We start from the raw sequence: 16,213 nt of genomic DNA on the forward strand, positions 1-16,213 counted from the left end.
AGATGCAATATGCAGAGATGCAATATGCAGAGATGCAATATGCAGAGATGCAATATGCAGAGATGCAATATGCAGAGATGCAATATGCAGAGATGCAATATGCAGAGATGCAATATGCAGAGATGCAATATGCAGAGATGCAATATGCAGAGATGCAATATGCAGAGATGCAATATGCAGAGATGCAATATGCAGAGATGCAATATGCAGAGATGCAATATGCAGAGATGCAATATGCAGAGATGCAATATGCAGAGATGCAATATGCAGAGATGCAATATGCAGAGATGCAATATGCAGAGATGCAATATGCAGAGATGCAATATGCAGAGATGCAATATGCAGAGATGCAATATGCAGAGATGCAATATGCAGAGATGCAATATGCAGAGATGCAATATGCAGAGATGCAATATGCAGAGATGCAATATGCAGAGATGCAATATGCAGAGATGCAATATGCAGAGATGCAATATGCAGAGATGCAATATGCAGAGATGCAATATGCAGAGATGCAATATGCAGAGATGCAATATGCAGAGATGCAATATGCAGAGATGCAATATGCAGAGATGCAATATGCAGAGATGCAATATGCAGAGATGCAATATGCAGAGATGCAATATGCAGAGATGCAATATGCAGAGATGTAATATACAGATATGTAATATACAGAGATGTAATATACAGCTATATAATATACAGAGATGTATGAGATCATTGATCCGGAAGACTTTCTGTTGGGCAGACAATAGTGAGTGGCGGCTTTATAGCAGGACAATAATGGACGTTCTCTCTCTTACAGCCTGGAGTCACAGACATCTCTTCCCGCTCTATATAGACTGCTACTCAGGGCCATTACAGATGAATTGCTGGGATTATCCCCTGAATGGTGCCGGCTTGTTTCCCATGCTGCCCCCCATGTGACCACCCTCATACGTCAGCTGGCTTTAGCGCGGCCGTTTTTCCTCTTTAAACCACATAACTTTGCTTCTTCCTGATAATATTTTATTAGAAAGTAACATTTTTCTCATTCCCCACGAGAACCTGACATCCCTATAAAAGAAGAACATGACGTCCTATGTGGAGGCGCCCTCAGGTCCCGCTCCTTCTTATCTTCTCTAGTAACCATCATCCTATGGCCCCCCCCTCCTTACTGTGCCAGCCTAGTGTGTGCGTCTGGGAGGGGCAGCTACCATGGGCATGGGAGACCGCGGTGGTCTGGGTAAGAGGGAAAAGGGAACAGGGTACAGAAATCTGGAACAGAGATGATAGAAAACATAATCAGAAAAAGATACAACTAATCTCCGATCAATCTCCGTCCAGCGGACAGAAATACAGAATAGAGATGATGGATCCTCCGGCACGCTTAGCATCCTCCAAACCCGACCTGATTACCGGCGGCTGCAAGTTGGCTGCCTAGAATCCATGGGGAAGGCCATAGGCCATAGACTGTCTCCATGTTTTCCAGGACTGCTGAGGGCGGCATCCAGCTTCTCCGATAACCAAATGCGGAGAGTTCAGGTGTGGACGACGCTAAGCGTGCCGGAGGATCCATCATCTCTATTCCGTATTTCTGTCCGCTGGACGGAGATTGATCGGAGATTAGTTGTATCCTTTTCTGAATATGATTTCTTTTTAAACTTTGGAATAAAGAGGTTCCTCTATGACTCCATCCATCCTGTGATGTTACCGCGTTCCGGAGGAGGAGAGGAGGCTTCTAGGAAACAGAACGGGACTTGTTTTCATCGCTTGCAGCTTTTTATGAACTTTCATGAACTTGGCCTCATCCTGAGCAGACGAGATAAGATGGCCCGAGCTTTCCACTATTACCAAGTGTGAATAGGAACAGAGGACAGGGGGAAAGTGACCAAAGCATCCTGCCATCCTACATCACTCTCTGAGCGGGGGAGTAAGCGGGTTCAGGCATTAGATAGAAGAGGGACCCATCACTCATCTTACTCATGCTCAGGATCTACAACATAGAAAAGTCTGACTTTTTGCTGATACCAACCAGGTTCGTGACTCTAATAATCCTCTTCCTGTACTTCCACCTTTGCTACCAGCTGCAATATGTCATTTCAAGGGGTTTTGGAGAGGCAGAATAGAAGAGCCGCACCGCTACAACTGAACTGCAGACATTATGGTGGTAAAATCCCAGTGTCTCCCAGTACAACTCCTGAGGATCGTCGCTGCATCTTAGAGATGAGTGAGTGGGTATTGGATGGAATACTACGCTATTCCATGTACTCGTTTTCAATCGAGCATCTGACCCAATGCCCAGTATTTCGTTTCCCCTCCCAACTTGCCTGGGGCCTTTTTTGGACCAATAACTATGCGGGGGTGGGAGGGGGGGTGAGAGGCCCTAGGAGCACGCTGGCTTCGCGAGAACAGCGTCTACAGTCATTGGCTGGCTTACTCATGTGACCTCCAGGATATAAGAACTTGGCATTTCCTGCTCGTTGTCAGACGCCATCTTGGACCTAGGCACGGATAGTGTGTGGAGCAGGGAGAAGTAGGTTTTAGCGGATTTTAGGCAGGACAGACCCCCCACAGCCCTTTTTAGGGCTACAACTATAGACAGCAGGCTTTTATCACCGGTTATACAGCGACTGTTTCAGCGGCTAGCTGCCATCAGTGTTGCTAGTATATACAGCCCTCGCAAAAGCCTGTACTCTAAATGTGCTAATGAAGTTGTACCTAAGTTTTGCCATTAGATGTCGCTAGTATGTATATCTTATGTCTAAGTATTGCACAGCTGTAGTACTCAAGGGGTTATTGTTGTTTGTGATTTGTGCACCAATGAGAGCTCTTTTCTCTTCTCCACCTATCTCTATTCTCCTTCTTATTTTGCACTCTATTCTCCACCACTCACAGGAGTTATTACTTACCCTGTAGGAAGTTGTCACATGGGGAGAGGAAGTGAAGGTACATACTAGTTAGTCTTTTCCTGGTTTTCGTAGATGATAGACGCACAATCTCCTGCAGAGTTTAGTCAGGAGCCTGACTCTACCAGGTTCTCTCTCCGGGACGAGTCCAGTGTAGTCTAGTCTGGAGTGAGGTGGTGGAAGTACACATGGGAAGCAATTCAACAAGGAAGAAAATGTATTCAGCACTCACCGGTAACTGTAAGTCAGGCTTGTATCTTTATTTCACATAAAATGTGCAGGCGGGGAGGAGGAGGGTGCGTGGCGTGTCTCAAATGGCGACGGCCGTTTCTGGCCTCTCGGGCCTGTCGTCTAGCCAGGAGCATGCGCCGTGTAACAAAGGGGAGTGTAAAATAGACACAGGTAACACACGTGATCAGTGGTATTAAAAAGATTATCTAAGCAATAAAACGTTACAAAAATACTGTCAGATCGTTTCTCTCGTTCAGGCCAAGTGGGCCCGTGGCTTCTAGACTCGCAATCCACAGAGACTCTCTTCTCAGTAGTGTCTGGTGCTGGTCTATGCCGTGAACTTTGGGGTTAACCCTCTCTAGACCTAAAAACTTTAAAACCCTGGTATCGCCTCCGTGCTCTTTGCGGACGTGATCTATAAGGCGCGGCACCCCTTTGCCTGTACGTACGGAGTATGCATGCTCCTTATATCTATTCCACAGGGGCCGCTTCGTTTTGCCTATATAAAATCTTTTGCACGGGCATACCAGGGCATATACCGTGTATGTGGTTCTGCAGGTAATAAAATCTTTAATAAAGCAATCTTTGCCCCCCAAATGAACATATGCCGTACTGAGCATCTGCGGACAGTAATTGCATTGTCCGCACTTATGGTTGCCTTCCGGGAGGGACGCATTCAGCCAGTGCGTTTTATGCTTAGTGCCATGGTCTGAATTGCTGCTAAGCGCATCCCCTATCGTTCTGTTTTTTCTATGCGTAATACACGGTTTGCGACTTGCTACTTCACTCAAATCAGGGTCATGGGAAGCACAGACACTAGTTTCTTGAAAACAACTATGCACTATGCAGTGTTAAACACTCACAGAGGGGACAAGTCAGAGATCATCCCAGCCCACACCATGAACATATCTAAAGGTGCAGGACAGTATCCTGAAGTACTCTATGACGCAGGGCGGGTGTAACCAGGAAACCCTGACCACTCTGCTCAACTCAGGTAACAAGGTCTGGGGCTTGTGTCACCCTCTAGGACAGCTCAGGCAGAGCACAGTACTACTTGGGTTAGGACTCTTGTGACATCCTCTCCTCTACTTCACTGTACTTACTCTACTTCTCAGCACGCAACCAAGTCAGCACGGCTATACTACCTCTCAAGCTCTCAGCAAAAATCTTGTAAGTCAAGTCTGAGCTCTTCTCCGACCAACCACCATGGTAGTGGCGTCACGCTTTACCATCTGGCAAATGACCAGTCGAACACCATAGTGGTGCACCACAAGTGTGTTCTCACAGACAGGCAGCACAGTGTGAGGTATAGGCCGCAGTTACCTCCTCAGTCACTGTATGTGAGGATAGTTTGGCAGGTTGAGCTTTTGCAGAGAGCAAAGTGAGGATTATAGAAGACTGTAGGCAGGAGAAAGCGTTATAGCCCTTATTAGGGCTACTACACAGCACAGTATATAGCAGCATATCATATCACAGCACAGTATATAGCAGCATATCATATATCACAGTACAGTATATAGCAGCAGATCCTATATCATATATCACAGCACAGTATATAGCAGCAGATCCTATATCATATATCACAGCACAGTATATAGCAGCATATCCTATATCATATCACAGCACAGTATATAGCAGCATATCCTATATCATATATCACAGCACAGTATATAGCAGCAGATTATATATCACAGCACAGTATATAGCAGCATGTCATATATCACAGCACAGTATATAGCAGCAGATCCTATATCACAGCACAGTATATAGCAGCAGATCTTATATCATTTATCACAGCACAGTATATATAGCAGCAGATCCTATATCACAGCACAGTATATATAGCAGCAGATCCTATATCACAGCACAGTATATAGCAGCATATCATATATCACAGCACAGTATATATAGCAGCATATCATATATCACAGCACAGTATAGAGCAGCAGATCCTATATCATATATCACAGTATATAGCAGCATATCCTATATCATATATCACAGCACAGTATATAGCAGCAGATCCTATATCATATATCACAGCACAGTATATAGCAGCATGTCATATATCACAGCACAGTATATAGCTGCCTATCATATCACAGCACAGTATATAGCAGCATATCATATATCACAGTACAGTATATAGCAGCAGATCCTATATCATATATCACAGCACAGTATATAGCAGCAGATCCTATATCATATATCACAGCACAGTATATAGCAGCATATCCTATATCATATATCACAGCACAGTATATAGCAGCAGATCCTATATCATATATCACAGCACAGTATATAGCAGCAGATCCTATATCATATATCACAGCACAGTATATAGCAGCAGATCCTATATCATATATCACAGCACAGTATATAGCAGCAGATCCTATATCATATATCACAGCACAGTATATAGCAGCATATCATATATCACAGCACAGTATATAGCTGCCTATCATATCACAGCACAGTATATAGCAGCATATCATATATCACAGTACAGTATATAGCAGCAGATCCTATATCATATATCACAGCACAGTATATAGCAGCAGATCCTATATCATATATCACAGCACAGTATATAGCAGCATATCCTATATCATATATCTAGCACAGTATATAGCAGCATATCATATATCACAGCACAGTATATAGCAGCATGTCATATATCACAGCACAGTATATAGCAGCATATCCTATATCATATATCACAGCACAGTATATAGCAGCTTCCATTATAGTTACTCACAAGTCTCAACAGGAGGCACCTTAAAGGGGTACTCCAGCAAAAAATATTTTTCTTTCAAATCAACTGATGTCAGAAAGTTATATAGATTTGTAATTTACTTCTATTAAATAATCTCCAGTCTTCAAGTACTTACCAGCTGCTGTATGTCCTGCAGGAAGTGGTGTGTTCTCTCCAGTCTGACACAGTGCTCTCTGCTGCCACCTCTGTCCATGTCAGGAACTGTCCAGAGCAGCAGCAAATCCCCATAGAACGTATCCCTAAAAAGCAGGACGGACAACTCTCAGTTGCAAAATAATTCTCTTCTTGTATTTGAAAGATTATTCACATGAATGTAAGAAGCAAAGAAAATATACAGCAAGGTGACCAGGACGTCAGGTGTCCAATCTGCGCACCACGGCCGCAATGCTGCACGGATACCCCAGTCCTAAGAGACTCTCACTCTTTCAAGGACAACATTGTATTACCCCGGTCAGACGTTGTGTTACCCCGGTCAGACGCTGTGTTACCACGGTCAGACGTTGTGTTACCCCGGTCAGACGCTGTGTTACCCCGGTCAGACGCTGTGTTACCCCGGTCAGACGCTGTGTTACCCCGGTCAGACGCTGTGTTACCCCGGTCAGACGTTGTGTTACCCCGGTCAGACGTTGTGTTACCCCGGTCAGACGCTGTGTTACCCCGGTCAGACGCTGTGTTACCCCGGTCAGACGCTGTGTTACCCCGGTCAGACGCTGTGTTACCCCGGTCAGACGCTGTGTTACCCCGGTCAGACGTTGTGTTACCCCGGTCAGACGTTGTAATACCCCGGTCAGACGTTGTGATACCCCGGTCAGACGTTGTGATACCCCGGTAAGACATTGTAATACCCCGGTCAGACGTTGTAATACCCCGGTCAGACGCTGTGTTACCCCGGTCAGACGTTGTAATACCCCGGTCAGACGTTGTAATACCCCGGTCAGACAATTCTACTTTACACCAGCTTGATAAATCTCTCCCATTGTGTTACTCTGTACGTGAACTGTATATAACTGGTATACACTGTATATAACTAGTACACACTGCATATAACTGGTATACACTGTATATATAACTGGTGCACACTGTATATAACTGGTACACACTGTATATAACTGGTATACACTGTATATAACTGGTGCACACTGTATATAACTGGTGCACACTGTATATAACTGGTGCACACTGTATATAACTGGTGCACACTGTATATAACTGGTGCACACTGTATATAACTGGTGCACACTGTATATAACTGGTGCACACTGTATATAACTGGTATACAATGTATATAACTGGTACGCACTGCTTATAACTGGTATACACTGTATATAACTGGTGTACACTGTATATAACTGGTGCACACTGTATATAACTAGTACACACTGCATATAACTGGTATACACTGCATATAACTGGTATACACTGCATATAACTGGTGCACACTGTATATAACTGGTGCACACTGTATATAACTGGTGCACACTGTATATAACTGGTGCACACTGTATATAACTGGTATACACTGCATATAACTGTATACACTGCATATATAACTGGTGCACACTGTATATAACTGGTATACACTGTATATAACTGGTGCACACTGTATATAACTGGTATACACTGTATATAACTAGTACACACTGCATATAACTGGTATACACTGTATATATAACTGGTGCACACTGTATATAACTGGTGCACACTGTATATAACTGGTATACACTGTATATAACTGGTGCACACTGTATATAACTGGTATACACTGCATATAACTGTATACACTGCATATAACTGGTACACACTGTATATAACTAGTATACACTGCATATAAGTGGTACACTGTATATAACTGGTATACACTGTATTTAACTGGTGGACACTGTATTTAACTAGTATACACTGCATATAACTGGTGCACACTGTATATAACTGGTATACACTGTATATATAACTGGTGCACACTGTATATAACTGGTATACAATGTATATAACTGGTATACACTGTATATAACTGGTGTACACTGTATATAACTGGTGTACGCACTGTATATAACTGGTATACACTGTATATATAACTGGTGCACACTGTATATAACTGGTATACACTGTATATAACTGGTATACACTGTATATATAACTGGTACACACTGTATATATAACTGGTACACACTGTATATAACTGGTATACACTGTATATAACTGGTATACACTGTATATATAACTGGTGGACACTGTATATAACTGGTATACACTGTATATAACTAGTATACACTGCATATAACTGGTGCACACTGTATATAACTGGTGCACACTGTATATAAAAATGGTACACACTGTATATAACTGGTATACACTGCATATAACTGGTATACACTGTATATATAACTGGTATACACTGTATATAACTGGTATACACTGTATATAACTGGTACACACTGTATATAACTGGTATACACTGTATTTAACTGGTGGACACTGTATATAACTGGTATACACTGTATATAACTAGTATACACTGCATATAACTGGTGCACACTGTATATAACTGGTATACACTGTATATATAACTGGTACACACTGTATATAACTGGTATACACTGTATATAACTGGTGCACACTGTATATAACTGGTATACACTGTATATGACTGGTATACACTGTATATAACCGGTGCACACTGTATATAACTGGTATACACTGTATATATAACTGGTGCACACTGTATATAACTGGTATACACTGTATATATAACTGGTATACACTGTATATAACTGGTGCACACTGTATATAACTGGTGCACACTGTATATATAACTGGTATACACTGTATATATAACTGGTATACACTGTGTATATAACTGGTGCACACTGCATATAACTGGTATACACTGTATATATAACTGGTATACACTGGTATACACTGTATATATAACTGGTATACACTGTATATATAACTGGTATACACTGTATATAACTGGTGCACACTGTATATAACTGGTGTACACTGTATATAACTGGTGCACACTGCATATAACTGGTATACACTGTATATATAACTGGTATACACTGTATATAACTGGTGCACACTGTATATAACTGGTATACACTGTATATATAACTGGTATACACTGTATATATAACTGGTGCACACTGTATATAACTGGTGCACACTGTATATAACTGGTATACACTGTATATATAACTGGTGCACACTGTATATAACTGGTGCACACTGTATATAACTGGTATACACTGTATATATAACTGGTATACACTGTATATATAACTGGTGCACACTGTATATAACTGGTATACAATGTATATAACTGGTATACACTGTATATATAACTGGTACACACTGGGATTTCTCTATGACGTAAATTGCACAATTGCAACATTAAGGCAAATAAAATAGGAAGTTCTGTACTGTATAGTAATATTACTGAGTCCCCCGTGCGTTATACACATCAGGGCCCCTGCACCCCATCCTGGCCCCATGCATTATACACATCAGGGGCCCCTGCACCCCATCCTGGCCCCATGCGTTATACACATCAGGGGCCCTGCACCCCATCCTGGCCCCGTGCGTTATACACATCAGGGGCCCTGCACCCCATCCTGGCCCCATGCGTTATACACATCCGGGGGCCCCTGCACCCCATCCTGGCCCCATGCGTTATACACATCAGGGGCCCTGCACCCCATCCTGGCCCCATGCGTTATACACATCAGGGGCCCTGCACCCCATCCTGGCCCCATGCGTTATACACATCAGGGGCCCTGCACCCCATCCTGGCCCCATGCATTATACACATCTGGGGCCCCTGCACCCCATCCTGGCCCCATGCGTTATACACATCAGGGGCCCTGCACCCCATCCTGGCCCCATGCATTATACACATCCGGGGGCCCCTGCACCCCATCCTGGCCCCATGCATTATACACATCCGGGGGCCCCTGCACCCCATCCTGGCCCCATGCATTATACACATCCGGGGGCCCCTGCACCCCATCCTGGCCCCATGCATTATACACATCCAGGGGCCCCTACACCCCATCCTGGCCCCATGCATTATACACATCAGGGGCCCTGCACCCCATCCTGGCCCCATGCATTATACACATCCGGGGGCCCCTGCACCCCATCCTGGCCCCATGCATTATACACATCCGGGGGCCCCTGCACCCCATCCTGGCCCCATGCATTATACACATCCAGGGGCCCCTACACCCCATCCTGGCCCCATGCATTATACACATCAGGGGCCCTGCACCCCATCCTGGCCCCATGCATTATACACATCAGGGGCCCTGCACCCCATCCTGGCCCCATGCATTATACACATCCGGGGCCCTGCACCCCATCCTGGCCCCATGCATTATACACATCCAGGGGCCCCTGCACCCCATCCTGGCCCCATGCATTATACACATCCGGGGCCCCTGCACCCCCATGCATTATACACATCAGGGGCCCCTGCACCCCATCCTGGCCCCATGCATTATACACATCAGGGGCCCCTGCAACCCCATCCTGGCCCCATGCATTATACACATGTGGGGCCCCTGCACCCCATCCTGGCCCCATGCATTATACACATCCGGGGCCCCTGCACCCCCATGCATTATACACATCAGGGGCCCCTGCACCCCATCCTGGCCCCATGCATTATACACATCAGGGGCCCCTGCACCCCATCCTGGCCCCATGCATTATACACATCAGGGGCCCCTGCAACCCCATCCTGGCCCCATGCATTATACACATGAGGGGCCCCTGCACCCCCATACATCATACACATGAGGGGCCCCTGCACCCCCATACATCATACACATGAGGGGCCCCTGCACCCCCATACATCATACACATGAGGGGCCCCTGCACCCCCATACATCATACACATGAGGGGCCCCTGCACCCCCATACATCATACACATGAGGGGCCCCTGCACCCTCATACATCATACACATGAGGGGCCCCTGCACCCCCATACATCATACACATGAGGGGCCCCTGCACCCCCATACATCATACACATGAGGGGCCCCTGCACCCCCATACATCATACACATGAGGGGCCCCTGCACCCCCATACATCATACACATGAGGGGCCCCTGCACCCTCATACATCATACACATGAGGGGCCCCTGCACCCCCATACATCATACACATGAGGGGCCCCTGCACCCCCATACATCATACACATGAGGGGCCCCTGGTGGTCTGTGCTGCCTCTCCCAGTGTGGCCCTCCTGGTACATTGTGCGGCTCCGGGGATTGGTCGGGGAGGAGCACGTGACTGGGGGGAGAGGCGGCTGAGGAAACAGCTGATCACTTCATACACGAGCAGAGGGGAAGCCGGGATGTGGGTGATGCCTCCGCGCTGACAGGACGGTAAGTACCGGGATGTGGGTGATGCCTCCGCGCTGACAGGGACGGTAAGTACCGGGATGTGGGTGATGCCTCCGCGCTGACAGGGACGGTAAGTACCGGGATGTGGGTGATGCCTCCGCGCTGACAGGGACGGTAAGTACCGGGATGTGGGTGATGCCTCCGCGCTGACAGGGACGGTAAGTACCGGGATGTGGGTGATGCCTCCGCGCTGACAGGGACGGTAAGTACCGGGATGTCGCCGCTCGTCTCTCCGGTCGTTGTTTTCCCGCTGTTCTCCTTGTGTGCGCCCGAACCCCCAGGACAGGTAGGTGCCGCCGCCCGGGGTTATGGCTGCCCTGTGGTTATGAAGGAGTTAATGGGACGGGGTCCGCGGCTTCAGGGCACAATCGCACGCGATTCGTCTAATCTTAGAGGCGGCCGCAGTTTGATAACTTTCCCTTCTTCCTATCTGTATACCGGGAGGGTTCCGTCCTATCTGCAGCTGTATACCGGGATACTGTATATACCGGGAGGGTTCCGTCCTATATGCAGCTGTATACCGGGATGCTGTATATACCGGGAGGGTTCCGTCCTATCTGCAGCTGTATACCGGGATGCTGTATATACCGGGAGGGTTCCGTCCTATCTGCAGCTGTATACCGGGATACTGTATATACCGGGAGGGTTCCGTCCTATCTGCAGCTGTATACCGGGATACTGTATATACCGGGAGGGTTCCGTCCTATCTGCAGCTGTATACCGGGATGCTGTATATACCGGGAGGGTTCCGTCCTATCTGCAGCTGTATACCGGGATACTGTATATACCGGGAGGGTTCCGTCCTATATGCAGCTGTATACCGGGATACTGTATATACCGGGAGGGTTCCGTCCTATCTGCAGCTGTATACCGGGATACTGTATATACCGGGAGGGTTCCGTCCTATCTGCAGCTGTATACCGGGATACTGTATATACCGGGAGGGTTCCGTCCTATCTGCAGCTGTATACCGGGATACTGTATATACCGGGAGGGTTCCTGTACCTCCTGTGGAGTTTATGCGGCGGGGATGTGTGAGGAGATCTATGAGGGGATGTGTGAGGGGATCTATGAGGGGATGATGTGTGAGGGGATCTATGAGGGGATGTGTGAGGGGATCTATGATCTGTATATAACTGGTATACACTGTATATAACTGGTATACACTGTATATAACTGGTATACACTGTATATAACTGGTATACACTGTATATAACTGGTATACACTGTATATATAACTGGTATACACTGTATATATAACTGGTATACACTGTATATAACTGGTATACACTGTATATAACTGGTGCACACTGTATATAACTGGTATACACTGTATATAACTGGTATACACTGCATATAACTGGTGCACACTGTATATAACTGGTATACACTGTATATATAACTGGTATACACTGTATATATAACTGGTACACACTGTATATAACTGGTATACACTGTATATAACTGGTGCACACTGTATATAACTGGTATACACTGTATATAACTGGTGCACACTGTATATAACTGGTATACACTGTATATAACTGGTATACACTGTATATAACTGGTGCACACTGTATATAACTGGTATACACTGTATATATAACTGGTATACACTGTATATAACTCTATGAGGGGGATGTGTGAGGAGATCTATGAGGGGGATGTGTGAGGAGATCTATGAGGGGGATGTGTGAGGAGATCTGTGAGGGGATGTGTGAGGAGATCTATGAGGGGATGTGTGAGGGGATGTGTGAGGAGATCTATGAGGGGATGTGTGAGGGGATGTGTGAGGAGATGTGTGAGGGGATGTGTGAGGAGATCTATGAGGGGATGTGTGAGGAGATCTGTGCGGGGATGTGTGAGGAGATCTATGAGGGGGATATGTGAGGAGATCTATGAGGGGATGTGTGAGGAGATCTATGAGGGGATGTGTGAGGAGATCTGTGAGGGGATGTGTGAGGAGATCTATGAGGGGATGTGTGAGGGGATGTGTGAGGAGATCTGTGAGGGGATGTGTGAGGAGATCTATGAGGGGATGTGTGAGGAGATCTGTGCGGGGATGTGTGAGGAGATCTATGAGGGGGATATGTGAGGAGATCTATGAGGGGATGTGTGAGGAGATCTATGAGGGGATGTGTGAGGAGATCTGTGAGGGGATGTGTGAGGAGATCTGTGAGGGGATGTGTGAGGAGATCTATGAGGGGATGTGTGAGGAGATCTGTGAGGGGATGTGTGAGGGGATGTGTGAGGAGATCTATGAGGGGATGTGTGAGGAGATCTGTGAGGGGATGTGTGAGGAGATCTATGAGGGGATGTGTGAGGAGATCTGTGAGGGGATGTGTGAGGAGATCTATGAGGGGATGTGTGAGGGGATGTGTGAGGAGATCTGTGAGGGGATGTGTGAGGAGATCTATGAGGGGATGTGTGAGGAGATCTGTGCGGGGATGTGTGAGGAGATCTGTGAGGGGATGTGTGAGGAGATCTATGAGGGGGATGTGTGAGGAGATCTATGAGGGGGATGTGTGAGGAGATCTATGAGGGGATGTGTGAGGAGATCTGTGAGGGGATGTGTGAGGAGATCTATGAGGGGATGTGTGAGGAGATCTATGAGGGGATGTGTGAGGAGATGTGTGAGGAGATCTATGAGGAGATCTGTGAGGAGATCTGTGAGGGAATGTGTGAGGAGATCTATGAGGGGATGTGTGAGGAGATCTGTGAGGGGATGTGTGGGGAGATCTATGAGGGGATGTGTGAGGAGATCTATGAGGGGATGTGTGAGGGGGATCTGTGAGGGGATGTGTGAGGAGATCTATGAGGGGATCTGTGAGGGGATGTGTGAGGAGGTTACAGGCTCCCGATCCCCCGGGCACATTCTTACCGAGTCATATGAGCGGCTGCTAATCACGCTGCAGCTCCTGGCGTCTCATGATCCGACTTATACTCACATAACACCACATACACACACATTATATATATATATATATATATATATATATATATATATATATATATATATATATATATATATATATATATACACACATACATCACCACATATACATATATATATATATACACACACACACACATAACACCACATACACACATATATACTCACACACAACACCACATACATATATATATATATATATATATATATATATATATATACATACACACACACACACACACACAATACCACATACACACATAATATATACTCACACACAACACCACATATATATATATATACACACACATAACACCACATACACACATATATGCTCACACACAACACCACATATATATATATATATATATATATATATATATATATATATATATATATTATATATATACACTTACATACACTTATACAATTAACAATAACTGCCAGCTGAACAATTGTTCTGCAAGCTGCAGACACAGTTCTGTCAGCAGCTTATCTTTCCAAGAACAAAGAAATCAGGCAGTGAAATTTCATCACCCCCAACTTCGTATCCACCAACATCATTTGTTTATACCAACAGCCCAACCTGCCGCCAGGCTCCAGATTTGGTCTCCATTAGGATAAAGTGTATGGGGGCCTTAAGACTCAATGTCTGTCATTTGACTTTAATTTCCCTTTACATGGCTGGGTCAGGACAGAGTAGCAGTTAGAGCTGCGATAACTAAAGTGCTCTACTTTAAAGGGGTACTCCGGCAAATAGCTCCAGCAAAGTTCATAACTAGTTGAGAGAGATGGCTGAGCCTGTCTGAGCTCCTCAGGTGTCCTCCGGGGTCCAGCCGCCTCCAGTCAGTGATTGACACCGTGCCAGTGATTGGCTGAGCGTGCTGTCACTCTTGTCTCGAGACACCTGAGCCAATCACTGGTCACAGCGCTGTCCCATCTCAGCCAGTGATTGGCTGAACAGGATTTTTGGGGTTGTGGGGGGCACCGGGGAGAAGGACACCAGGTGAGTGCAGACAGGTAAGTATAGATGAGCACATTTTTTAAACCGCTAGTGATTCTGAATATTATCATAGTATCATAGCTAATAAGGCTAAAAAAAAGTCCATTAAGTTCAACCTACAGAAACCAACTGTGTGGATCCAGAGCAAGGCAAAAACCTTCATAAGGCAGATGACAATTACCCCATCACAGGGAGAAAATTCCCTCCCGACCCCACTATGGTGATCAGAATAATTCCTAGTTCCATAGTGTCCCTGCTCTTACAGTAAAGAATACAGAGAGTCCTATGGTGGCACTGCTCTTACAGTAACAAATATAGAGGGTTCCATAGTCTCGCTGCTCTTACAGTAAAGAATAGAGAGCGTTCCATTGTGGAACTGCTCTTACAGTAAAGAATATAAAGTTCCATAGTGTCACTGCTCTTACAGTAACAAATTTAGAGGGTTCCATAGTGTCACTGCTCTTACAGTAAAGAATAGAGAGAGTTCCAGTTAGGATGGTATCTCTGCGGAGTGTTATGGGCCCCTCGGCTTGTGCTGTGCGGCCGAGAAGGCGCTGATTTTCTTGTATCCTGTTTCTGTGTTTTGTTTTGCTGTGTGTGAACACTATCTGATCACTTGGTTTGGAGACACACCCGACTTCACCTGCTGAATTCTGTCTGGCCATGTCAGGGTTAATCTGTGTTTTGGTTCTGCTGTGAGTGACAGGTCTTCCTGCCAGTGATCTGTTGTGTTCTCAGGTGTCTGTGCTTGGCGATCAGGGGGATGGTCCAATTATGTCCTGGATCAGATCCCCGGCCTCCTATATAACTAACCCAGTCTGTGTTCTCATTGCTGGTTATTGAGCGCGTCTCTTCCCGCTTGTGGTTCTGCTATTATCTGTATGTCTCTGATCCTTTTGCCTTGCTTTCTGACCTCCCTTGCTAGCCGCCGGCCCCTGACCATATTGC

The 16,213-nt window shown here is 45.8% G+C and overlaps 2 protein-coding genes across 6 annotated transcripts in view; both read left to right on the plus strand.

Annotated features, from left to right (window-relative positions):
- Window positions 1-16,213, plus strand: part of RASGRP3 (RAS guanyl releasing protein 3) — a 146,132-nt gene that overhangs the window by 18,417 nt on the left and 111,502 nt on the right. For 2 of the 5 annotated variants that reach the window (XM_069954252.1, XM_069954255.1), the window contains exon 1: window positions 11,475-11,511. The exons of 1 other annotated variant lie outside the window; for it this stretch is intronic. The gene's annotated coding sequence lies outside the window, so the exon portion shown is untranslated. 2 more of the 5 variants (XM_069954251.1, XM_069954254.1) reach the window with 2 other exon arrangements.
- LOC138774037 (proline-rich protein 9-like) lies at window positions 13,421-13,813 on the plus strand. Its single transcript, XM_069954582.1, has one exon. The coding sequence runs from the start codon at window positions 13,421-13,423 to the stop codon at window positions 13,811-13,813; it is 393 nt and encodes a 130-aa protein (XP_069810683.1).

This window comes from Dendropsophus ebraccatus, chromosome 15, assembly GCF_027789765.1.
Source record: "Dendropsophus ebraccatus isolate aDenEbr1 chromosome 15, aDenEbr1.pat, whole genome shotgun sequence".
NCBI classification, from domain to species: domain Eukaryota; kingdom Metazoa; phylum Chordata; class Amphibia; order Anura; family Hylidae; genus Dendropsophus; species Dendropsophus ebraccatus.

Coding starts and splice junctions, on each gene's coding strand:
- LOC138774037 (XM_069954582.1), top strand. CDS start 13,421: ATGTGTGAGGAGATCTATGAGGGGATGTGTGAGGAGATCTGTGAGGGG.